This window comes from Schistocerca cancellata, chromosome 5, assembly GCF_023864275.1.
Source record: "Schistocerca cancellata isolate TAMUIC-IGC-003103 chromosome 5, iqSchCanc2.1, whole genome shotgun sequence".
Lineage (NCBI taxonomy): Eukaryota > Metazoa > Arthropoda > Insecta > Orthoptera > Acrididae > Schistocerca > Schistocerca cancellata.
This window is the reverse complement of record NC_064630.1, coordinates 587,935,012-587,956,460: the sequence shown is the minus strand read 5'-3', so window position 1 is coordinate 587,956,460 and position 21,449 is coordinate 587,935,012. Positions and strand designations below refer to the sequence as shown.

The window sequence follows — 21,449 nt, the reverse complement described above, 5'->3', positions numbered from 1 at the left end:
ACACTGAATAGTGCACGGTACATCCAAACCGTCATCGAACGCATCGTTCTACCATTCCTAGACCGGCAAGGGAACTTGCTGTTCCAACAGGACAATGCACGTCCGCATGTATCCCGTGCCACCCAACGTGCTCTAGAAGGTGTAAGTCAACTACCCTGGCCAGCAAGATCTCCGGATCTGTCCCCCATTGAGCATGTTTGGGACTGGATGAAGCGTCGTCTCACGCGGTCTGCACGTCCAGCACGGACGCTGGTCCAACTGAGGCGCCAGGTGGAAATGGCATGGCAAGCCGTTTCACAGGACTACATCCAGCATCTCTACGATCGTCTCCATGGGAGAATAGCAGCCTGCATTGCTGCGAAAGGTGGATATACACTGTACTAGTGCCGACATTGTGCATGCTCTGTTGCCTGTGTCTATGTGCCTGTGGTTCTGTCAGTGTGATCATGTGATTTATCTGACCCCAGGAATGTGTCAATAAAGTTTCCCCTTCCTGGGACAATGAATTCACGGTGTTCTTATTTCAATTTCCAGGAGTGTATATATATATAAAATGAATGCTTGTGTCTGTGTATATGCAGATGGATATGTGTGTGTGTGCGCGCGCGAGTGTATGCCTGTCCTTTTTTTCCCCCTAAGGTAAGTCTTTCCGCTCCCAGGATTGGAATGACTCCTTACCCTCTCCCTTAAAACCCAAATCCTTTCGTCTTTCCCTCTCCTTCCCTCTTTCCTGATGAGGCAACCGTTGGTTGCGAAAAATTGAATTTTGTGTGTATGTTTGTGTGTCTATCGACCTGCCAGCGCTTTTGTTTGGTAAGTCTCATCACCTTTGTTTATATATATATATATATATATATATATATATATATATATATATATATATATATATATATATATATATATGAGAGAGAGAGAGATTTTTTTTTTTTTTGTGTGGTTTTAGGGCGCACAACTTCAATGGTCATTAGCGCCCTGACTACTCTAAGAATGCACCGCGAGGCACAAGTTGACAACAACAACTAAAAGGGAAAACACGATAAAAGACAGACTGACAGGCATAGGATTAAAAAACAGCATCATCAAATGTCCTTAGCGAGGTTTGTCAAATTGATAAAACGAAGAACACGAGCAGCTGCTCGTGGGTCATCCGCTAAAATGGCATCGAAAGTATTTGGCAGGTTAAGATCTAGGCGCAGTGTGTTAAGATCTGGACAGGACATTAAAATGTGTCTAACCGTCAGCAAGTGCCCACATGGGCAGAACGGCGCCAGCGCAGCCGTCAGCAGATGGTGATGGCTGAACCGGCAGTGTCCAATTCTTAACCGGGCTAAAACGACCTCCTCCCGCCGAGAAGGGCGTGAGGAGGACGTCCAAGCCACGGGAAGAGGTTTTAAGGCCCGAAGCTTGTTGTCGGTAAGTGCAGCCCAATCGGCATGCCACAGCAATAAAATGCGCCGACAAATGACCCTGCTAAAATCTGACGAAGAGACACAACAAGAAGCTGTCCGAGGCTGGAGGACCGCAGCCTTGGCCGCGGCATCTGCAGCTTCGTTCCCAGGGATACCGACATGGCCAGGAACCCACATAAAGCTAACCGGAGAACCGACGTCCACCAGCTGCTGAAGAGAGCGTTGGATCCGGTGTACGAAAGGGTGAACCGGGTACGGATCACTGAGGCTCTGGATGGCGCTCAGGGAATCTGAGCTGATGACATAAGCAGAATGTCGGTGGCGGCAGATGTAAAGAACAGCCTGGTAGAGGGCAAAGAGCTCAGCTGTGAAGACCGAACAATGGCCATGGAGCCGGTATTTGAAACTTTGTGCCCCGACAATAAAGGAACACCCGACCCCGTCATTGGTCTTAGAGCCATCTGTATAAATGAAAGTCATGTTGATGAACTTCGAACGAAGTTCCCAAAAACGGGAGTGGTAGACCGAACCGGGGGTAACCTCTTTTGGGAGCGAGCTGAGGTCAAGGTGAACGCGGACCTGAGCCTGGAGCCAAGGTGGCGTGTGGCTCTCGCCCACTCGAAAGGTTGCAGGGAGTGAAAAATTAAGGTGTTGAAGGAGGCGACGAAAGCGAACTCCAGGGGGTAGCAGGGCAGAGACATACAACCCGTATTGACGGTCAAGAGAGTCGTCAAAAAAGGAACGATAAGACGGATGGTCGGGCATTGACAGTAGCCGACAGGCATACCGACAAAGCAGTATATCGCGCCGGTAGGTGAGTGGCATTTCGCCAGCGTCAGCATGAAGACTCTCTACGGGACTAGTATAAAATGCTCCGATCGCAAGTCGTAAACCCCGATGTTGTATGGAGTTGAGGCGGCGTAAGATGGATGGCCGTGCAGAGGAGTATACGAAGCTCCCATAATCCAGCTTGGAGCGGACGATCGACTGATATAGACGAAGTAGGATGGTTCGATCCGCTCCCCACGACATACCACTGAGAACACGGAGGACATTTAAAGAACGGGTACAACGGGCGGCCAAATATGACACATGTGGAGACCAGCTAAGTTTCCTGTCAAATGTAAGGCCTAAAAATTTGGTTGTCTCCACGATTGGGAGAGCAACGGGACCGAGTCATAAGGACGGTGGGAGAAACTCTTTGTAGCGCCAGAAGTTAATACAGACCGTCTTCTCGGCAGAAAAACGGAAGCCATTGGCGACACTCCAGGAGTAAAGACAGTCAAGAGAACGCACTCCAGGACACGTGTACACTGCGCGCTGCAATAGATGGTAAAATCGTCCACGAAAAGGGAGCCTGATACATCAGCTGGGAGGCAATCCATTATTGGATTGATCGCGATGGCGAAGAGAGCGACGCTCAAAACTGAGCCCTGTGGCACCCCATTCTCCTGGCGAAAGGTGTCGGACAGGACAGAACCCACACGTACCCTGAACTGTCGATCCATTAAAAAGGAACGAATAAAAAGAGGGAGGCGACCGCGAAGGCCCCATGTATGCATGGTGCGGAGAATGCCCGCCCTCCAACAGCTGTCGTAAGCCTTCTCCAAATCAAAGAACACAGCCGCGGTCGGGCGCTTCCGCAAGAAGTTATTCATAATGAAGGTCGACAAGGTAACCAGATGGTCAACAGCAGAGCGGCGCCTACGAAATCCACATTGTACGTTGGTAAGTAGGCGTCGAGATTCGAGCAGCCAAACCAATCGAGAGTTAACCATTCGCTCCATCACTTTACAGACACAGCTGGTAAGCGAGATAGGTCGATAACTGGAAGGCAAGTGCTTGTCCTTCCCCGGCTTAGGAATCGGGACAACAATAGACTCGCGCCAGCATGCGGGAACATGTCCCTCAATCCAGATGCGATTGTATGTACGAAGAAGAAAACCTTTACCCGCAGGAGAAAGGTTCTTCAGCATCTGAATATGAATAGAATCTGGCCCTGGAGCGGAGGACCGTGATCGGCCAAGTGCGTTTTCGAGTTCCCGCATGGTGAATGGGGCATTATAACTTTCACAATTCGAGGAGCGGAAGTTAGGTGGCCTAGCCTCCTCTGCCTGTTTGCGGGGGAGGAAGGCAGGGTGGTAATGAGCGGAGCTCGAAACCTCTGCGAAAAAGCGGCCGAAGGCATTGGAGACAGCCTCAGGGGCCACAAGGACGTCATTCGCGACCTTCAAGCCAGAAACTGGTGAGTGGACCTTAGTGCCAGATAGCCGGCGCAGGCTACCCCAGACAACAGAAGAAGGAGTAAAACTGTTGAAGGTGCTTGTGAAAGCAGCCCAGCTGGCTTTCTTGCTTTCTTTGATAATACGACGACACTGAGCACGTAATCGTTTATAATTGATACAATTCGCCACTGTAGGGTGGCGTTTAAAGGTGCGTAAAGCACGTCGACGAGCACGTAAAGCGTCTCTACATGCTGCGGTCCACCAGGGGACCGGTACGCGACGTGGAGAAGAAGTAGGGTGAGGGATGGAATATTCAGCAGCAGCGAGAATGACTTCCGTGAGGTGTGCGACCTGACGATCGCAGCTTGTGAAGGTTTGATCCTGAAAGGTCGCCCTGGAAGAGAAGAGCCCCCAGTCTGCCTTGGAGATGGTCCAATTAGAGGAGCACGGAGAGGGGGTATGCTGCAGGAGATGGATAACACACGGGAAGTGGTCGCTCGAATATGTATCAGAAAGTGCATACCACTCAAACCGGCGTGCAAGTTGGGGAGTACATATAGAGAGGTCTAAATGGGAATAGGTGTGGTCCGAAAGAAAAGTAGGGGCGCCAGTATTGAGGCAGACAAGATTGAGCTGGTTGAAAAGGTCTGCTAACAAGGAGCCCCTCGGGCAGGATGCTGGAGAGCCCCCAAGGGGATGGTGGGCATTGAAGTCTCCAGTTAACAAAAATGGTGCAGGTAGCTGAGAAATAAGTTGCATCATGTCTGCCCTGGTAACGGCAGATGACGATGGAGTGTAAACGGTACAAAAGGAAAACGTAAAAGTGGGGAGAGTAATGCGGATGGCAACTGCCTGCAGGCCGGTGTGCAACGTGATGGGATCGTAGTAAATATCATCCCGGATCAGCAACATAACCCCTCCATGAGCTGGGATACCTACCACAGGGGGTAGGTCAAAACGCACAGAGGTGTAGTGTGCCAAGGCAATTTGATCGCATGGGCGTAGCTTTGTTTCCTGGAGGGCTACGACGAGCGGAGGGTGCAAGCGGAGCAGCAACTTCAAGTCCTCTCGGTTGGAGCGAATGCTGCGAATATTACAGTGAATAAGTGCCATCGTAAGAAAAGGAAGATGATAGAAGGGGTCACCTCGAAGGCCGCTTAGGGCCTGGCTTCGAGCGAGCACTGCCGCCGCTATCAGTAGGCGGACAGTCATCGTCCATTGGGTCTATAGGTTCATCGGCCATCTCGGGAGGATGGCCGGGAGGGGGAGCTTCCTCCGCCAGTGAACGGCCAGATGTACGGCTACCAGCGGTGCGGCCAGGCGAAACGGACGACGGCCTGGGGCGGCAACCGCTGGGTGGCGCAGGAGAAGAAATGCGCCGTGGCGGAGAAGGAGAACTGTGCTTCCTATGAGCCTTTTTGGAAGGACGTTTGGTGGAAGTACCGGTCGAAGGCTGGGAGGTCGAGGTATGTAGGAAGTCTGCACGGGATGGTTCCTTCTTGAAGGCCCGTGCATCTGACTTCGGGGTCTTCGTCTTAGCAGAAGCTGATGAAGGGGCTGGTGTCTGTGGGGTGATGGGAGGAAGAGGAGATGTCGACCGCGCGATCTTAGCACTGGCCGAACGGACGACCGTGGTGCTGAAGGTCAGATCGCATGTCTGGGTTGCTACCTCCCTGGTAGTCCGAGGAGAGGCGAGGACAGTACTGTATTTCCCCGCTGGGAGCAGCGTGGGCTTCCTACTAGCCAATACCTTGCAAGCAGCCGAGGTGGACACTTTCTCTTTGACCCGAATTTCTTGGATACAGCGTTCTTCCTTATAGACAGGACAGTCGCGGGAGGATGCGGCATGGTCACCCTGACAGTTCACACAACGAGGAGACGGAGGTGGACAGTTACCCTCATGGGCATCCCTGCCACAAGTGACACATTTAGCCGCATTGGAACAAGACTGTCGAGTGTGATTGAAACGCTGACACTGGTAGCAGCGCGTAGGTGTCGGGACATAGGGGCGAACAGAAATAACCTCGTAGCCCGCCTTGATGCGCGATGGCAGCTTAACACTATCGAAGGTCAAGAAAAGTGTCCGGGTCGGTACAAGGTCATTGTTGACCTTTTTCATGACCCTATGGACAGCCGTCACGCCATGCTCAGCGAGGAAAGATTGAAGCTCCTCGTCAGTCAATCCGTCGAGGGAGCTAGTATAGACTACACCACGAGACGAATTCAAAGTTCGGTGGGCCTCCACCCGGACAGGGAACGTGTACAGGAGTGTGGCCCGAAGCAGTTTTTGTGCCTGAAAGGCACTCTCAGTTTCTAGTAATAAGGTACCGTTACGCAACCTGGTACAAGATTTGACAGATCCGGCTATGGCATCTACGCCCTTCTGAATAACGAAAGGGTTGACAGAGGAAAAATCCTTTCCGTCCTCAGATCGAGAAACGACGAGGAACTGTGGGGCAGGCAGTAGTACTTTTGTCACTGTTGGCTGGTCACGTTTCCGTTTTTGGGCAGAAGTCGAGAGAGATGGAGTAGAATCCATTGCGGAGGAATCCCCCATGATTGCCAGCGTCTCCGATGGCGCGCTCCTTCCTTGTGGGGACCCTCTCAGAGGGCACTCCTGCCTTAGGTGAATGTTTACACCTCAGGTCACACCTCCCGAGAAACAGACGGAGGGACCAATCGGCATGGTCAGAAGGTATCAGCTCAGGCAATCACCCCTCCCCGGGCCTGGCCTTTACCAGGGGGTACGCGCGTGCCTTACATGTCTACCCAGGGCGGGGACTTACACGTTACCCCGTCACCGGCTACGCGTGGGTCGGCCTTCAGGCACGCACAGGGAGGAAGGAAGAAAAGGAAAAAGAAGAGAGAGGGAGAAAGAGGACAGACTGTCTCAAACGCCGAGGCGGAGACCAGAGAAGGCAAGGAGAAGAAGGCAATGAGAAGGCAAGGAGAAGAAGGCAATGAGAAGGCAAGGAGAAGAAGGCAATGAGAAGGCAAGGAGAAGAAGGCAATGAGAAGGCAAGGAGAAGTCAAGGGAAAGAGTAAGGAAGACAGTGTGGTGGAGAAGAGCAAAGAAAGGAACCAACAAAAGGAAGGAAGAAACGAGAAGTGAAAAACCAAAAAGACCACAATAATAGGTCGAGGAACCGTCCGTCTCCGGACGCAGGCGCTAGCTACCCCCGTGAGGGGGATGGACTCCTTTTAGTCGCCTCTTACGACAGGCAGGAATACCTCGGGCCTATTCTAATCCCCGGACCCGCAGGGGGGAGAGAGGGGGGGGGGGGAGAGAGAGAGAGAGAGAGAGAGAGAGAGAGAGAGAGAGAGAGAGAGAGAGAGAGAGTCATGTTTCAAATTACAGGGACTCAATCATCAAGGAGTCCACGGAAATTAAATTTTCTAGAACTATGCAATGATCATGGTGTTTTTAATGGAGACTCAAGCACTGAATGTATCACATACATATACTACAAGTACCAGTATACAGATATTTGGCAGGTGCTGAATCTTCTTTCTAAAAGTAAGGCTGAATTTACTACAAGACACTTACACGAAATACAACTCATTATAATGTACGAAATGTTACAATCCATGAACACATACAGGTAAACTGGCAGACACTCTTCTCTTGCATTTCTTAAAGAAAATACAATCCTGCTCAGAAAACTCCCATATATGACTAGTTGAAAGAATGATTCTGGCACAGATGGCAATATATTATCACATATATTGCTGTTTCTGAGATTAACCCTCGCAATACCAAGAGGGGAGGGGGTGGGGAGTACTTTATGCTCACCTTTTGAAAATATTGAAATCAACTCGAGTACTTTATTTTTAAAAATTTTATAAAAAATATTTATTGTCTTTAATAAAGTCTTATTCCAGATTCTTTTATTGTTTTACATTTTTTGTTTCAGCTTCGCTGGAAAATTTAAGTTTAAGGGAGGTGGTCATAAAGTCTTCCCCCCTTGGTAGTAGATGCGACTTCCCACAACAGTCGTCTTACTCCACAAATAATAGCATTACGTGACCTTAGATCACATGGACATTGTATTTCTATGGGTTGACAGCAACAATAGTCTCAATAGTCATTCACTTCCCTTTGGTTCTTTATTGTTTCCTGTTCAATGGCACTTAGTCCAGTGTTAGACAGAAGTGTGATTGAAAATGTATCAACAATCATTTACTGACAGAGAAATATCACAGATTTTGGAAGAATCTACAGATTCTCAAATTGAATCTGATGAAACTGATGATGTAGTGACTGACCCTAAAAGAGGAATGTGTTATGGGCGAGGATGTGGACAGTGATGAAGTACCTACAGACACTGAAGATGAACTCTGGGCACCTGAAACTGATGAAGACGCAGCTCGCGATGTTAGTAACAAGTATATTACAAGCACTGGAAAAATTTATAGTTCCATACCTCCTCACATTAGAAGGCGAGTAGCACAAAACAGTGACAGAAAGAGAAAGAATAAGAGACAAAGGTAAAGTAGGAACAATAAGAGAATCATTTGAAAAGTTTTTTCTCCAGAAATTGTCAACTTCGTAATAAAGCATACCAATGAAAACGCATAGAGGCAGAAAATACCCAAGACAGACAGACTTGAGTTCTTTGCATATATAGGGCTACTTATTATTATGGGGAAGAAAAATAACAGTAAGTCATCTGTTACAGATTTATGGTCCTACTCCTAAAGAAGGTTTGTTTATACTGCTACCATGAGCTAAACCAGATCCCAGCAGCTTACTAAAATAGTAAGATTTGATAACAAATAGTTACGAAGCGATCACAGCAAATGTGATAAGTTCGCCACAATACCAAAAGTTTTTGATAAAATGAATGAATTACTGCCAAAATATTATTCTGTTGGGATGCACACTTTTACTGATGAAATGCTGTCATTGTTCCGTGGCAGGTGTCCCTTCAAGGTCTTAATGAATGAGAAAAACCTGGTAAATACAGTATACTTACATGCATGCTTACAGACATTAAAACCAGATATGTTATCAGTATGGAGTCTTATGCTGGGAAAAGAAACGATGGTACACAACAATCAAATTCTGTTGCAGCTGTGGTCGAACACCTGGTGGTTCCTATACATAACTCAGGGCGAAATGTCACCACAGGCAGATATTACACACTTCAACTGATTTGGCCGAAGATCTATGGAGGAGTCATAAGTTAACTCTCATGGGAACATTACAAGCTAATAGGAAACATATACCTCAAGAACTGAAAGGTATCTCAAGACAAGAATTATATTCTAGTAAATTTGCTTTCAGTGATACTAGTACTGGAAATATTCCAATCACAACTGTTTTTTATATGGCCCAAGAAAAACCCAAAATAAATCTGCTGTTTCTATCATCTCAACATTATGATGCAGCAACTGGTCCACCTACTGACACTAAGAAGAAAACAGTTATAAATTTATATTATAATGAAACTGAAGGTGACATTGACATGATAGATCAAATGGTGAGGAAATATTCAACTAAGAGGAAAAAACCTAATAAGTAGCGACTTTCTCTTCAAAAACTGGGACTACAGCTTAAGAAACCATACATTGAAGAAAGGGCAACAAATATTGCAGGACTGCCAAAGCCTGTAGTTTCAAGTATGGAGGGTATCCTTGGACGGAAAATCAAGCAGAACTTCGATGCAAATGAAGCTCATAGAGGTAAAGTAAAGGTAGATGTCATTTGTGTGTTAGTGAAAGCAGTTCATAAGCAGAAAGGCACAACAAAGTGAACAGAACAATGATAATCTGCAACAATTGTAAGGCACACACATGTGGTAAACACAACAAAAAAAGCTGTTGTACGTTCCAAGAGTGAAGCAGATTCCGAAGAAAGTGGTGAAAAAAAAAAAACTTCTCACCAAACTATGTTATGTACCTAAGCTATTTGTATATTACCTCAAGTTTTTGTAATATTTTTTAATTAAAGTGTACTTCAATAGTACTATAACAATAATTACTGCTAATTTTTCTCAAGATAATTAAACTTCATAAACTTAAAGTAAAAGATATAAAATGCATTTTTGAAAACAGTTTTCAAAGTAATATTCAGGTTCTGGATCCTGATTATGCATCAATAGATCTTTCAGAAGCATGTTAATGTAATTCAAAAACATTTAACGAATTTTATTTATTTTTTAATTTTTTTATGGTGGGCACAAAGTACCCCCCCCCCCCCCCCCCCAACTGAAAATGCACTTTTTACCACGTGAAAATTGCTTTTTTGTGTTAAATGGCAATATACTTTCCCTCAGAGAGTCAAACTTCTCAATCCTTAGAATGGTAAAAGGGTTTATACAACAGGAAGATCTTCCTGGCACTTAAGGACATGAAACCCAGCAAGAAACAATGCATTTTGGAAAGCTCTTTAATGTGCAGCAAAATTTACACTGCATCCTTTTCTTTCCTTAGTATAAATAAGAATTCTGCCAAATACAGCAGAGTAGCTCCTGAAGCACTGAAATCGGGACTGGACTGCACAATGCGCTTTTGTCAGTTAATCATAGCCCATGTCATGTGATCTCGCCAGACAATGACGGCAGATATTCAGAGCATTGGATACATGATGTAGTCTGTCAATAGCAACATCACTGTTAATCAGAGAGAACACACAAATAGGAAACTTAATGGTTTAAACATACAGTGCACCTGCAAAAAAGGCTGAGCTTTCACATATAATACAGGTCATCAAAAACTTTAGGCAGGATGCTAAGAGCACAGCTTAAGTTGCAGCAGCTGAATTTTTCTGAGATGCATGATTATAAATTTCACTCCTGTGCACCAAACATTTTGTGGTTACTTAGCTGAATATATGTCCTGGCGGGCTCTTCAACTTTCCCATGGAAAAGCCAATTATCCATCATTGCTGCATAATTTGTAATCTATGAAAGAACTAAAATAAATACAAAAAACTAACCATAAAGCCTGATCTTTTTTATCGTGTGTTACCCAGTAAAACTTTACACAATGATATAAACGGCTAATCTTCTGCACCCAAATTTTCCTAAGTGGATTGTCCTCAAAATGTTAAGTTCTGAATAGAGTCTAATGCTCCACAATTTAAGAAATTCATCATACATTCTCACATATAACATAATTGCTGGAATAGTTACAGGTACTTTTGCATATTCTTTCCTGGATGGGAGACCACAGTTATATACAATTTTTTCAAAGAAATTTCTACCATTTGACTGTTAATTGTTCACTAATTCTACATAATCATGAGTTTGGCTTTAAAGTCATTCTCAAGTGCACGCTGAAATGTTAATATATGTCTGACCTGTCTGTGATATGTCATCATCGAAAAACGATATTTTTGGTCTTATAGACCAATCATCATACACCAGGATACGAGTATCATGAAAGATACATAATATGGTTGCATTGTGCACACTGAAAAACCAACAACACACAGTACGGTGTATTTAACAGCTAATATATTCCTGTGACCTGGATTCATCACTTCTGTTCACCAACTTATGTGATAGGTGTTTATCAGTAGTTTTGGGAATACCTCCTCCTGAATGGGATTTCCACCCAGCAATTCTACCACATAATTTCACGGTTTTCTCAGATGACTCCCTCCACACACACACACACACACACACACACACAAAATGGTAGTTATGCCGATATCGTGCACAAGAATTTTTATTAAATATATTCACTTTATCACTAATATATGATTTTGATGTCTTCAGGCACCTAGGTTAATGGTAATAATGCATATTTGTGTCCTAACCAAAGCTTTGAATATTTAATTACACTCTATGATTCGCAGCTCAAAATTCACACCTTCATTCCTGTTTCTCTCCATTTTTTAGTGTAAAAATCTGAGTTTATTTAATCTTGTCTGTTTTTCTTCTCTTTTTCCTATCAGTCTTTTATACGTTTGACTCTCAAAGTTCAGTGTACAAACAATCCACACTCAGTCTTGTTCCAGTTCAGTCTTGCATCAAAGTTACTTGAGATACAGAGACAAGTACCAAACAAAGCGCCATCAGTTACTCTGACCTACAGAAAATTTTGGTTTCTGGTGATGGTAATGATGTTTCTCGTGATCTTTGCCACTTACAAAATATAACAAATGTGGCATTTTTAGTGCATATTTGAAATTCTGTGTGGATTCTAGTTGAAAAACTCTTTAAAAACATTTGCCACATGAAGCAAAATACAAAAGAAAATAAATAAACAACAAATATTACTTACATTGCTGAGTACTGTCAGCACTAAGCCATTCAATTAAAGTTGGTACTGTTTCATTGTCTACAATCAATGGATACCTGTGTTTCAATAATTTCAGTAACAGGTGATTACCTCTATTTGAAGCAAGATTCATGTCCCTGAAAAGACAACAAGTACAAAACATGCATTAATTTAAGACAACTTATTTTTGAGAAAAATATTATGTATCATACAAATGAATTGATTGTTAAACATTTGGCTATAGGTGTAATTTTTGTCTGTCAATCTATAGCTAAATTCAAGGTTTAACAACTGTCACCACTGAGCACAGATTCTTTCAAAATCACCAAAACTGATGGACAGAACTTGAACTGTTAGTTTATAAACATACATCATAATTTCATCACTAGCCCAATCTTAAGCAACATCTCACTGATAACTATGGGTCATTTTGCTAAATCTATGGAAAATTTCATATGAACAGTGGCTCAGTAAGAAAGATGACTGCGAAGCCATTACATTCAATGGCAAAACTATACATTTCATATCACAGTATAAAATTTATAATTTCTAAAGTCCAAAGAATCACAAATTAGTCTCTGCAACATTAAAGATGATACTAAAATGGGTGCCTGCTCAAATTTAACTTGCTTAAACATTTTGACAGTGATTATTAAAGCATAGCCTCACAGTACACACACGTGACAGACACAAGAGAAAATCTTTGTGTATTAATGGCTGTTATTGTCAATTCTATATAATCAACAGAAATAGCTACAATCTGATGCCGCTTTATTTAATGAGATTTTTGGGGAAATTAAGAGTATATTGAAAGGAGACACATATAGGAAATAAATGGAGGTAGTGCATTTGTCGCAGTAGACAAGAACTCAAATCTACAGAGATAGTAACTGAAGCTGCATGTCAGATTGTTTGGGCAAGACTCAGAATCATGTGTGGGCATAAAATGATAATTGAATCCTCCTCTAGCTCACCAGACTCTTCTCCTGATGTAACTTAAAACTTTAGAGAAAAATTCAGTTCACTTGTACGTATGTTCCTCAATCATACTGCAATCATTGGTGGAGACAATCATCCAACAATCAATTGGGGAAATTACAATTTTTAGTGGTGGACGTGACAAGACATCCTGTGTAACATATCTAAATGCTTTCACTGAAAACTACCTAGAACAGATAGTTCGGAACCCCACTGATGAAGGAAATATATTGGAGCTAATGGCAACAAATAAATCTGACCTCTTTGAGGATGTTCACATATATATTGACATCAGTGACCATGACGTGATTGTGGCAACAATTATTACAAAAGTACAAAGGACAACTAAAACAAGCAGAAAGTTCAGTAAAATGTTCAGCAAACTACATAAAAAATCAGTAATGTAACATCTTGATGAGGAACTTGAAACTTTCAGCACATGGCAGAGAATGTAGAGAAGCTATAGGTCAAGTTTAAAAGAATAACGGAGCATACAGTGGACAGATATGTAACCAGCAGAACAGTACATAATCGGAGGGGCCCTCTATGGTATATAGTCACTGTAAAGAAATTCTAAAGAAACAGAGATCACTGCATAAAAGGTGTAACACAAAGCATAGGGCTATAGATTGAGAGATGCTCAATGAAACACATTTGGCTGTCAAGAGAGCAATGCCTGACTTATTCAATGACTAGCGTAGCAGAATACTGTCAAATGATCTTTCACAAAATCCAAAGAAATTCTAGTCGTATGTAAAGGCTGTTAACGGCACCAAAGCTGTGTACAGAAACAGACAGTAACTGAAACTGAGGATAGTGAAGCAAAAGCTTTACAAAGGAAAACATAGAGGAGAATTGCCCTAATTTAATCTCCTTACCACTGAAAAGATGAGTGAAATTAATATTGGTGTCAGTGGTGTCGAGAATCATTACGCACAGGTAGTCAAGATAAATGAGATAGTGTCTTACAGTGTGGATGATCCTCAGTAGAAATGGATCTGAATAATTATTGGCTCCAGAACAAATTAAAAAACAGCTTACAACAGATGATCTGGATGAAATTTACAATACAGCAAATGCTGACAAAATTTAATCCAACCCATGATAAATTCATGTCATCATTGGAAAATAGCTTTCCACACAAGCTAATCAGAAAGGACATTGAACAGCCAAGTAAAAACCATCAATCACTAGAGGGATAAAAGCATCTTTTAAAAGAAAATGGGAATTGTATCTTCTCACAAGAACAGGTAAAGATCCTGCAAGGGTTGATATGACAAAAACTGCTCAAAATTATTTTAAAAATCAAGAAACATGCTCATTACACCAACATCTGTAATTCTGACAACAGACTTAGGGCTTTATGGAAAGTAGTGAAACTAAAGACAATTGGCTAAAAACACGATAACATCACTATTGGCTTAAAAGAAAGGGATATAAATGATGAGTCACAGGTAGCAAATAAACTAACAATCAAATCTTAAATATAGCAGAAAATATAGTGACAAACAGTTCAAGAAAAGAAGTAAAACAGTTAAGTCAATCGGAGTAACTATGTACCACTTTTTACTATTTTTTTTAATATAATGGACACTAATTATACATCACAATGGAAAATGTAACATCTATAGTTACTGAGTGCTTGGAAAAGTGAAAATGTATACTAACTATGCCTTATTAGAGTAAAAGTTCAATTCCAATGCTGGTATGAAGTAACAAGGGCATTCAGGGCACCTTTAGACCAGTCTTAAAAAACAAAGAATTTTTTCCTACATCTAACACTCTGGGTGCCAGAAGGAAATTATATATTATTAAGAAGCAGAAACAAAACAGTGTTAACTCAATACTGGAGGTTTACTTCGATATTTCAAGATATTTGTATCGACCTGGCATTGTTCAACTTAAATCACAGTCGGCAGAAGCTCTGTTCACAGTCATTGCAACTAAAGGCTAATCACAAGCCTAAAGAGCTTGCAGGAAGTTAGAAATACAGTTCAAATACTAACTAGAAATCACAGAGGTAATAATACTGTTATTTATAGTACAAAATAATGAAAGTAGGTGAAGCAGCAGCCATTTCAAACTGATAAAAAGTTACCCTTACTGACCGTATGTTGAAATGTATTTACTAGTTTCCAGTATTCTGGAAGGCATGACACCACCACCAATATGGTTTGCTAAATTATACAATAAACTGCACAGAACCATCGAAGTTGCAATATTAATTTTCTTTATTACTTGATGACAAGTGCGAAGCTACGCTCATTATCATCCAATAAACTAGGCAATAACATTCATTAGGACAGTCACATGAGTATTCATGCCAGTAAACACAGTTTGTAAAGCAGTGCAGTGTTGAACACCATTCACCATTCCACTGCTTTACAAGGTGTGTTTCATTTGATGAAGTTCGTGTGGATTCTGGACCAACACAGAAGACCATTTACTTTTGGATTAATTAATTTAAAGGAGGTTGAACAAGAAATGAGACAAAGAATGCTCTGGCCATCCAGCTGAGGTCACTACAAAAATCCGTGATACAGTGATGCAAGAGAGTTGAATAAAATTTTGTAAGATTGTCGAGACTGTAGGCATCTTGACTGCATAATATCCTGCAAGGAGAATTGACTACAAAGAAGCTGTGTGTGAGGTGGATGCTGTGATTACTCACAGCTGACCAAAAGCACATCCGGCACAACTTTTCAACTCATGTCTGGCAATGTTTAATCGCAATCCGCAATACTTTTTGTACCGGTCTGTGACTGATAATGAAACCTGGAACCACCATTAAACAACAGAGTCAAAACAGCAATCAGAAGAGTGGACAAAGGCTGGTGAAAGTGCAACAAAGAAGGCAATGAACATTTTTATCAGCTGGGATTCCCAAGGAATAATCCTCATAGATTTAGGAAAAAAGCAGAACCATTAGGTTTCATTGCAGCATCATTTGAAACTTGCACTGACTGAAGAAAAAAAAATCGAAGTTGGCTAGCAAAGAAATGCTCTTTCACCGGGATGATGCACCATTCCACACATCAGTGATAACAATGGCAAAAGTGCATGAACTGAGCTTTGAAGTAGTTCCTCATCCTCCCTACTCATCAGACTTAGCCACAAGTGACTTCTTCCTGTTCCCTAGCTTGAAACTTTGGATTGCTGGGAAAAACTTTTCATCAAATGAGGAAAGGATAATTACAATCTACGAGTATTTTGCAGAGTTTAAAGGAACCTATTTTTCCAATGGGATGAAGAAGCAGTAGAATTGCTGTACCAAGTTCACGTCCGTAAACAGAGATTATGTCAAGAAGTGTTTTTTTCTTGTTTCATAAACATTTATTCTTGCTTTTTCACCATGCTTATCAAACCACCCTTGTACATTACATTGGCTGCCATATGAGTCTTTCATTATAGTACTTAGGAAGCTGGGGGGGTTTAAACAAGATCTGCTATTTGTTAAGCAACACAATACATTCCATTAACAAAGATGTTCTGGAGACCAATTCGTTGGGTGACATAATAAGGAAAGACAGTGATATTCAGTTCAGCAATTCCACAGACCTTCTGTTGCTGCATATAGTGAATAACGCAGCTGACTCTATAAATTACAGCAGTTCAACTACATAGTATGGCAGCAGACTATACTGCAGTGTCTTCCAGCACCTTCTATGAAAAGTGTTTAGACCGTTCCCTAAATTGTAATTCCAACTGCTCATAGTCAATGTTTCAAATTCGAGTACATCTCTTCTCATATCAACAACAAGTAGAAACACAGCACTAAATGCGAGCTGGCTGTCTGTCTCCAATACGTGAAACAGACATTTTCACTAACTCAGTCTACAATCCCATGAACACTTCTGTCAACTGCTGTATCTCAAAGACCAGCTGTACAAATGCATTTTGTGGCCATTTGTTCCTTCTAAGGGTAGTCATCCAGTATGAAAGGGTAACCTCATCTGATCATTTACTTGCAATGTATTTTATTTTTGCAGTATAACGTAGTATCACCATAGGGTTTTTGCATAGACTGAGAGACTCTTCGAAATCTGAACAGTAATAAATATTGATAGGTTTACTGCAATTTGTCTACACACGCAAAATTAGAAGACAAGTTTCAAACATGAAGAAGAACACAAAAATACTGAAAATAGTATAGAAACCAAGAAAACACTTGAAATAACTTACTCTGTACAAATTACTTCATCTTCAGTTCTCCTTATGATTAACACTGCCCCAGGATACCTAGCCAGCTGCTGGTAATTATTAAGATTCAAATGGTTGCGTATAGTTTGTCTTATAATAGGCTCCAGCAATTGTGGCATTCGCGTGACAGCTAATGTCATAACATCATCAAATGTAGCATCCAGTATCTGCAAATAAAATATCACATTAGTTCAGATACAAATTAATAAAATTGTAATGTATTTTTATCTTTTTAATGTGCATAATAATGCATGCTAGCAATTAATTCATGATAGACCCAAAAAAGGGACTGCTTCATTATATACCATAAGGTATTATCTGAAAACTGCTGGATATACATTTCCCTTGACGTTAAAAGGTCACTAAACCCGTGTTGTGTCGATATGGGCTTCATAATTTTAAGTTCTAATGTGAACATCAGACAGTTTAAATAACAAGACAATTACAAAATCACAAATTTGAATGACTGGAGATCTCACGATTAATCTCTCTTCACCCATTACGAAGTAATCAACTGTAGCTCACAGTTATTTTGTGGGATGACGATCAATTTGTCTGCTCTGAGGGATCAAATAGCCTGAGATTTATTAGTAAATATATTTGGATCATGTTGAATGGAAGAAATTATTACAATGCTTTTCAAGATACCAGCAATTAAAATAGGATTAGTGAGTGGTAAAGTTTGGAAAGTGTATACAACCAGTCCATGTGCAGTGGAATATTAAGTTCAGTATCACTACATTTTGGTATACAGTGGCAAAATAAAATATCCAAGTGTAAGTTAACTCTCAACCAAAGTAAAGAGGGACTTTGAAGAAAGATTAATGATGGTATTATTGCTGGCTCTGTAGGTTCTTGGTTTCCTCAAGCTAACATCACATAGACCATGCATTCAATGACAATGCTGAGTTTCTGATGTCATAGCATGGAGAAAGCACAATGAAGAGTCTTTCTGAATGTGCAGATCAATATCAAGCAGGACAGTAATCCTGAACACGCATTTGAACATACACCAATGAGATGAAGAATACCAGCAATGTCACAACATGTAGATTGCCTCTCTCTTCAGTACTGTGTTGGGAGACACCATATTGGATTTCAGTTGAAGCCCATATTTCGTGGGTCTTATTTTGTAACTTACATCCTACGAATATATGACATTTCCAAGCACCAGCACAGTGAGGACCTCTCAAAAATGCATCATATTGGTACGAATAGTTGTAGTAGAATGATGGGAAATGTCATTTGGTGATTGAAGTATTTTCTGATTACAACTTGCATGTTATGAAAATGTGCCACTGTAATGCATTGGCGGACTGAAGACCTATATACCAGAAATTTAAAAAAAAATTAATTGTCCTTAGTATGACTTGTTACATTTAAATGTCAGTTACTAACGTAAATGATTAAAGCCTTCAGGAAATAACATGTAAGACATGGTCATATGTTGCCAAAGTTCAACATAACATAATGAGTAAAGATGTGGAGTTACGGAGCAGTGTGTAGCTGGTTTGCATCTCACTAAATATAATTTTTTATTCATCTTATAAAAAATATATGTAAATTATTTCAAAGTCAGTTCTCATTGAGTCACAGATTAATCAAGATAATAGAAGGAGCATAAATATATTACACAGATGGACAGGTCATATGTCCATAGGAAAATATTGTAATTGTCTGCTCTTTTTGAGCCACATAAAAGAAATGAAAACAAAGAACAGAATTATAAGTATGGACATGATATATAAATACAAACACTAGAGAAGTCACATGTATGAATATAATATGCATTTGCAAAGAAAGGAAGAGTTTTTTAAACATTGTCTCCCATTGAGACACAGTCAAGATAGTACAAGAACATATGAATACCAAAATTGGACACTTAAATTGGTCACAACATAACACAAACATCAAACTGATGAACATCTGATTAGCTGTAGAAAATTGTACACAAATATTATGCCTAAGAACACAATAGTCACAAAATGATGGGTCTTGCACAACAATTTTTTACATTGTCTTTTATTTGGTACAAATATGTCCCATATTCAATAATACAAAAGGAAAGTAATAAATGTTTGTCACCTTCTTGCCTGTTGCAAGTAAAGAAGATGTCTCAAAATTTAATATTCAATAGTGACAATAAAAATATAAAAACATTCTCTCAGAGATCTGGAACTTTTCCAGGGTCTGTAGGATGAGTGGTAGTTGCTATTTGACACACCCAGTAAAAATCTTTGCTGCTAACATGCTTTATGGAAAATGGGTAAGTAACTGTATTCAAACAGGGAAATGTGCTTAATCATGTTTATATGGTTTCAATTCAGTGATGTTTCTTAATCCAAATAACCTTCTTGATCTGGGAAAGATAGGTCTATACGCATTAGGATGTGGGCTTTCTTTTATTTCAAATGGACCAATGTCAATGATTACTTTAACATATGGACAACCTAGCTCAACATCTATGTCTATTTCCGTACTTTCAAACAATAGATCATTTTCAATTTCTTTAGTTCCTGAGTCTAATGTCTCTTTCCTACACTTAGACACATCCCTCTCTGTTTGCAAAGCATTGACATTTAAACATAAACCTTTGTTTTCATCTGTTCCTTTTAACACTGTGTTGTCACTTAACAAACTACTGTTTTCACCCCCTTTTTTTATAACAGTCCACTACGGATTCTTGTCCACCATGTAGGATACAAGGTTGCACTTACCTTTGCTAATTCTTTCCAAAAGGCATCTTTGTTTATACAGTTTCCATAGTTGTTCCACAAAACTTCTAAAAACTTTTCCCCTTTTTCTTGAAAACACACATTTACATTCCATCTCTTTATATTTTCTTTAATATTATTATTATTATTACCATTCTCATATATTAGTGTTTCATAGTTCCCAATAGGCAATAGCTTGTCCTCAGATACACATTCCCTAGTCTGCATTTCACTTAAATTAACCTCATTATTAACCATGTTTGTCACATCACTTACCTTTACCACATAATCACTTTTCAATTCTACAAATACATTTATTTCTTCCTCCACACTCTCATCAATAACATCACTTGATTTAGGATCATTATTTAAATGTCCCTCTATTACTTCTTCCTCCTCCTCCACAACAACCCCATCTTCAGTTTCCCCCCTATGTATCTGAATCTCAGCAATTGAGTCTTTGGCTCCATTAAACACTTCGTCATCCCCCTTCTTATCAAATAAACCCCCCAAAATAGATTCTATTTGTGGTGTGTCTGACTTGTTATTAACACCAGTATCTTTTTCAGCCCAACTATGGAACTCTGCAATACCTTCAACTTCTGCACTTTCACTAACTACCTGTGCTTGAACACTGTTTTTATTAACTGTATCACTTTTACTCATAGTATCCCAAAACCTTTTATTAAATTCTAATTTATTCATTCTAACAACATCCATATTTTCATGGTACTTACTCTTTACATTGTATCTTCTCCTTCTCCAGTTTTGGTTATGTGTTGTCCTGTCATAATATTGTCTAGCCCCAAAACTACGGACATCTAGTGGGACTGTCCACCGTTTCCCAGCTGGTTCTCTCGGTCTGTCCGTTTGTAGTTGTAGTTTTGTTCACTAGTTTCAGCAAACCCCCTTCTATCTTGTTCTCTTCCCCAATACCTATTTCTATCATTCCTGTTATCTCTCCTCCATCCTCCCTCCTGTGTATTGTTTCTGAAATCATTTTCATATCTCCTATCTCCCCTATTTGGAGCATTATTTCCAGAATTTTCAAAGTCTCTCCTCCCATAATAATCTCTATTTACATTCCTGTTCCACCCCCCATACTGGTTGTTGCCAGAGCCAAAACTTTATAGTTATTTTCACTTTCCAAGGCCCTATCTAATCTATCTACAAATTTCAGGAACTCTTCCATTGAATCGTCTGGTCCATGGACCAATTCCCACTGCAGTCTCTCTGGTAACCTTCTTTTTAAAACATCAATTTGTGTCATAATATCAAAAGAGTTATTCAAGTGAGCAAGCTTTTTCAATTGATCTCTGCAAAATTTTTGCATTCCCCCTACTTTCCCTCTATACACTGGTCCGTTTAGAAATTCTGACTTTAATCTGGCTTGTATGGATTGTTCCCAAAATTTGCAAATAAACTTAGCTTCAAACTCTTCAAAAGTATTCCAAGAATCATTATTCTCATTTGCCCAGGATAGGGCCTCCCCTTCTAGAAACCGTTTTACTAACTTAATTTTTATGTTATCTGACATTCCTACAACAAACATATCCTTACATTGGTGAATAAAGTCAATAGGGTGCAGATTTTCACCAGGAAAGCATTTCACTTGGATGTGCCCATACATTGTATTTTGATTGTAAATCGTTTGTTTGGACATCAATGCGTCCTCCAATTGTGTATATTTAGTG

At 40.7% G+C, this 21,449-nt stretch overlaps 1 protein-coding gene across 1 annotated transcript in view; it reads right to left on the bottom strand.

Annotated features, from left to right (window-relative positions):
* LOC126187947 (phosphatidylserine lipase ABHD16A) overlaps positions 1-21,449 on the bottom strand; it is a 181,388-nt gene that overhangs the window by 67,246 nt on the left and 92,693 nt on the right. Inside the window, exons 9-10 of the mRNA XM_049929322.1 lie at positions 17,024-17,208; positions 11,867-12,000 (exon numbers count right to left, since the gene is read on the bottom strand). Coding sequence (XP_049785279.1) covers positions 11,867-12,000; positions 17,024-17,208 — 319 coding nt within the window. The remainder of the gene's footprint in view (positions 1-11,866; positions 12,001-17,023; positions 17,209-21,449) is intronic.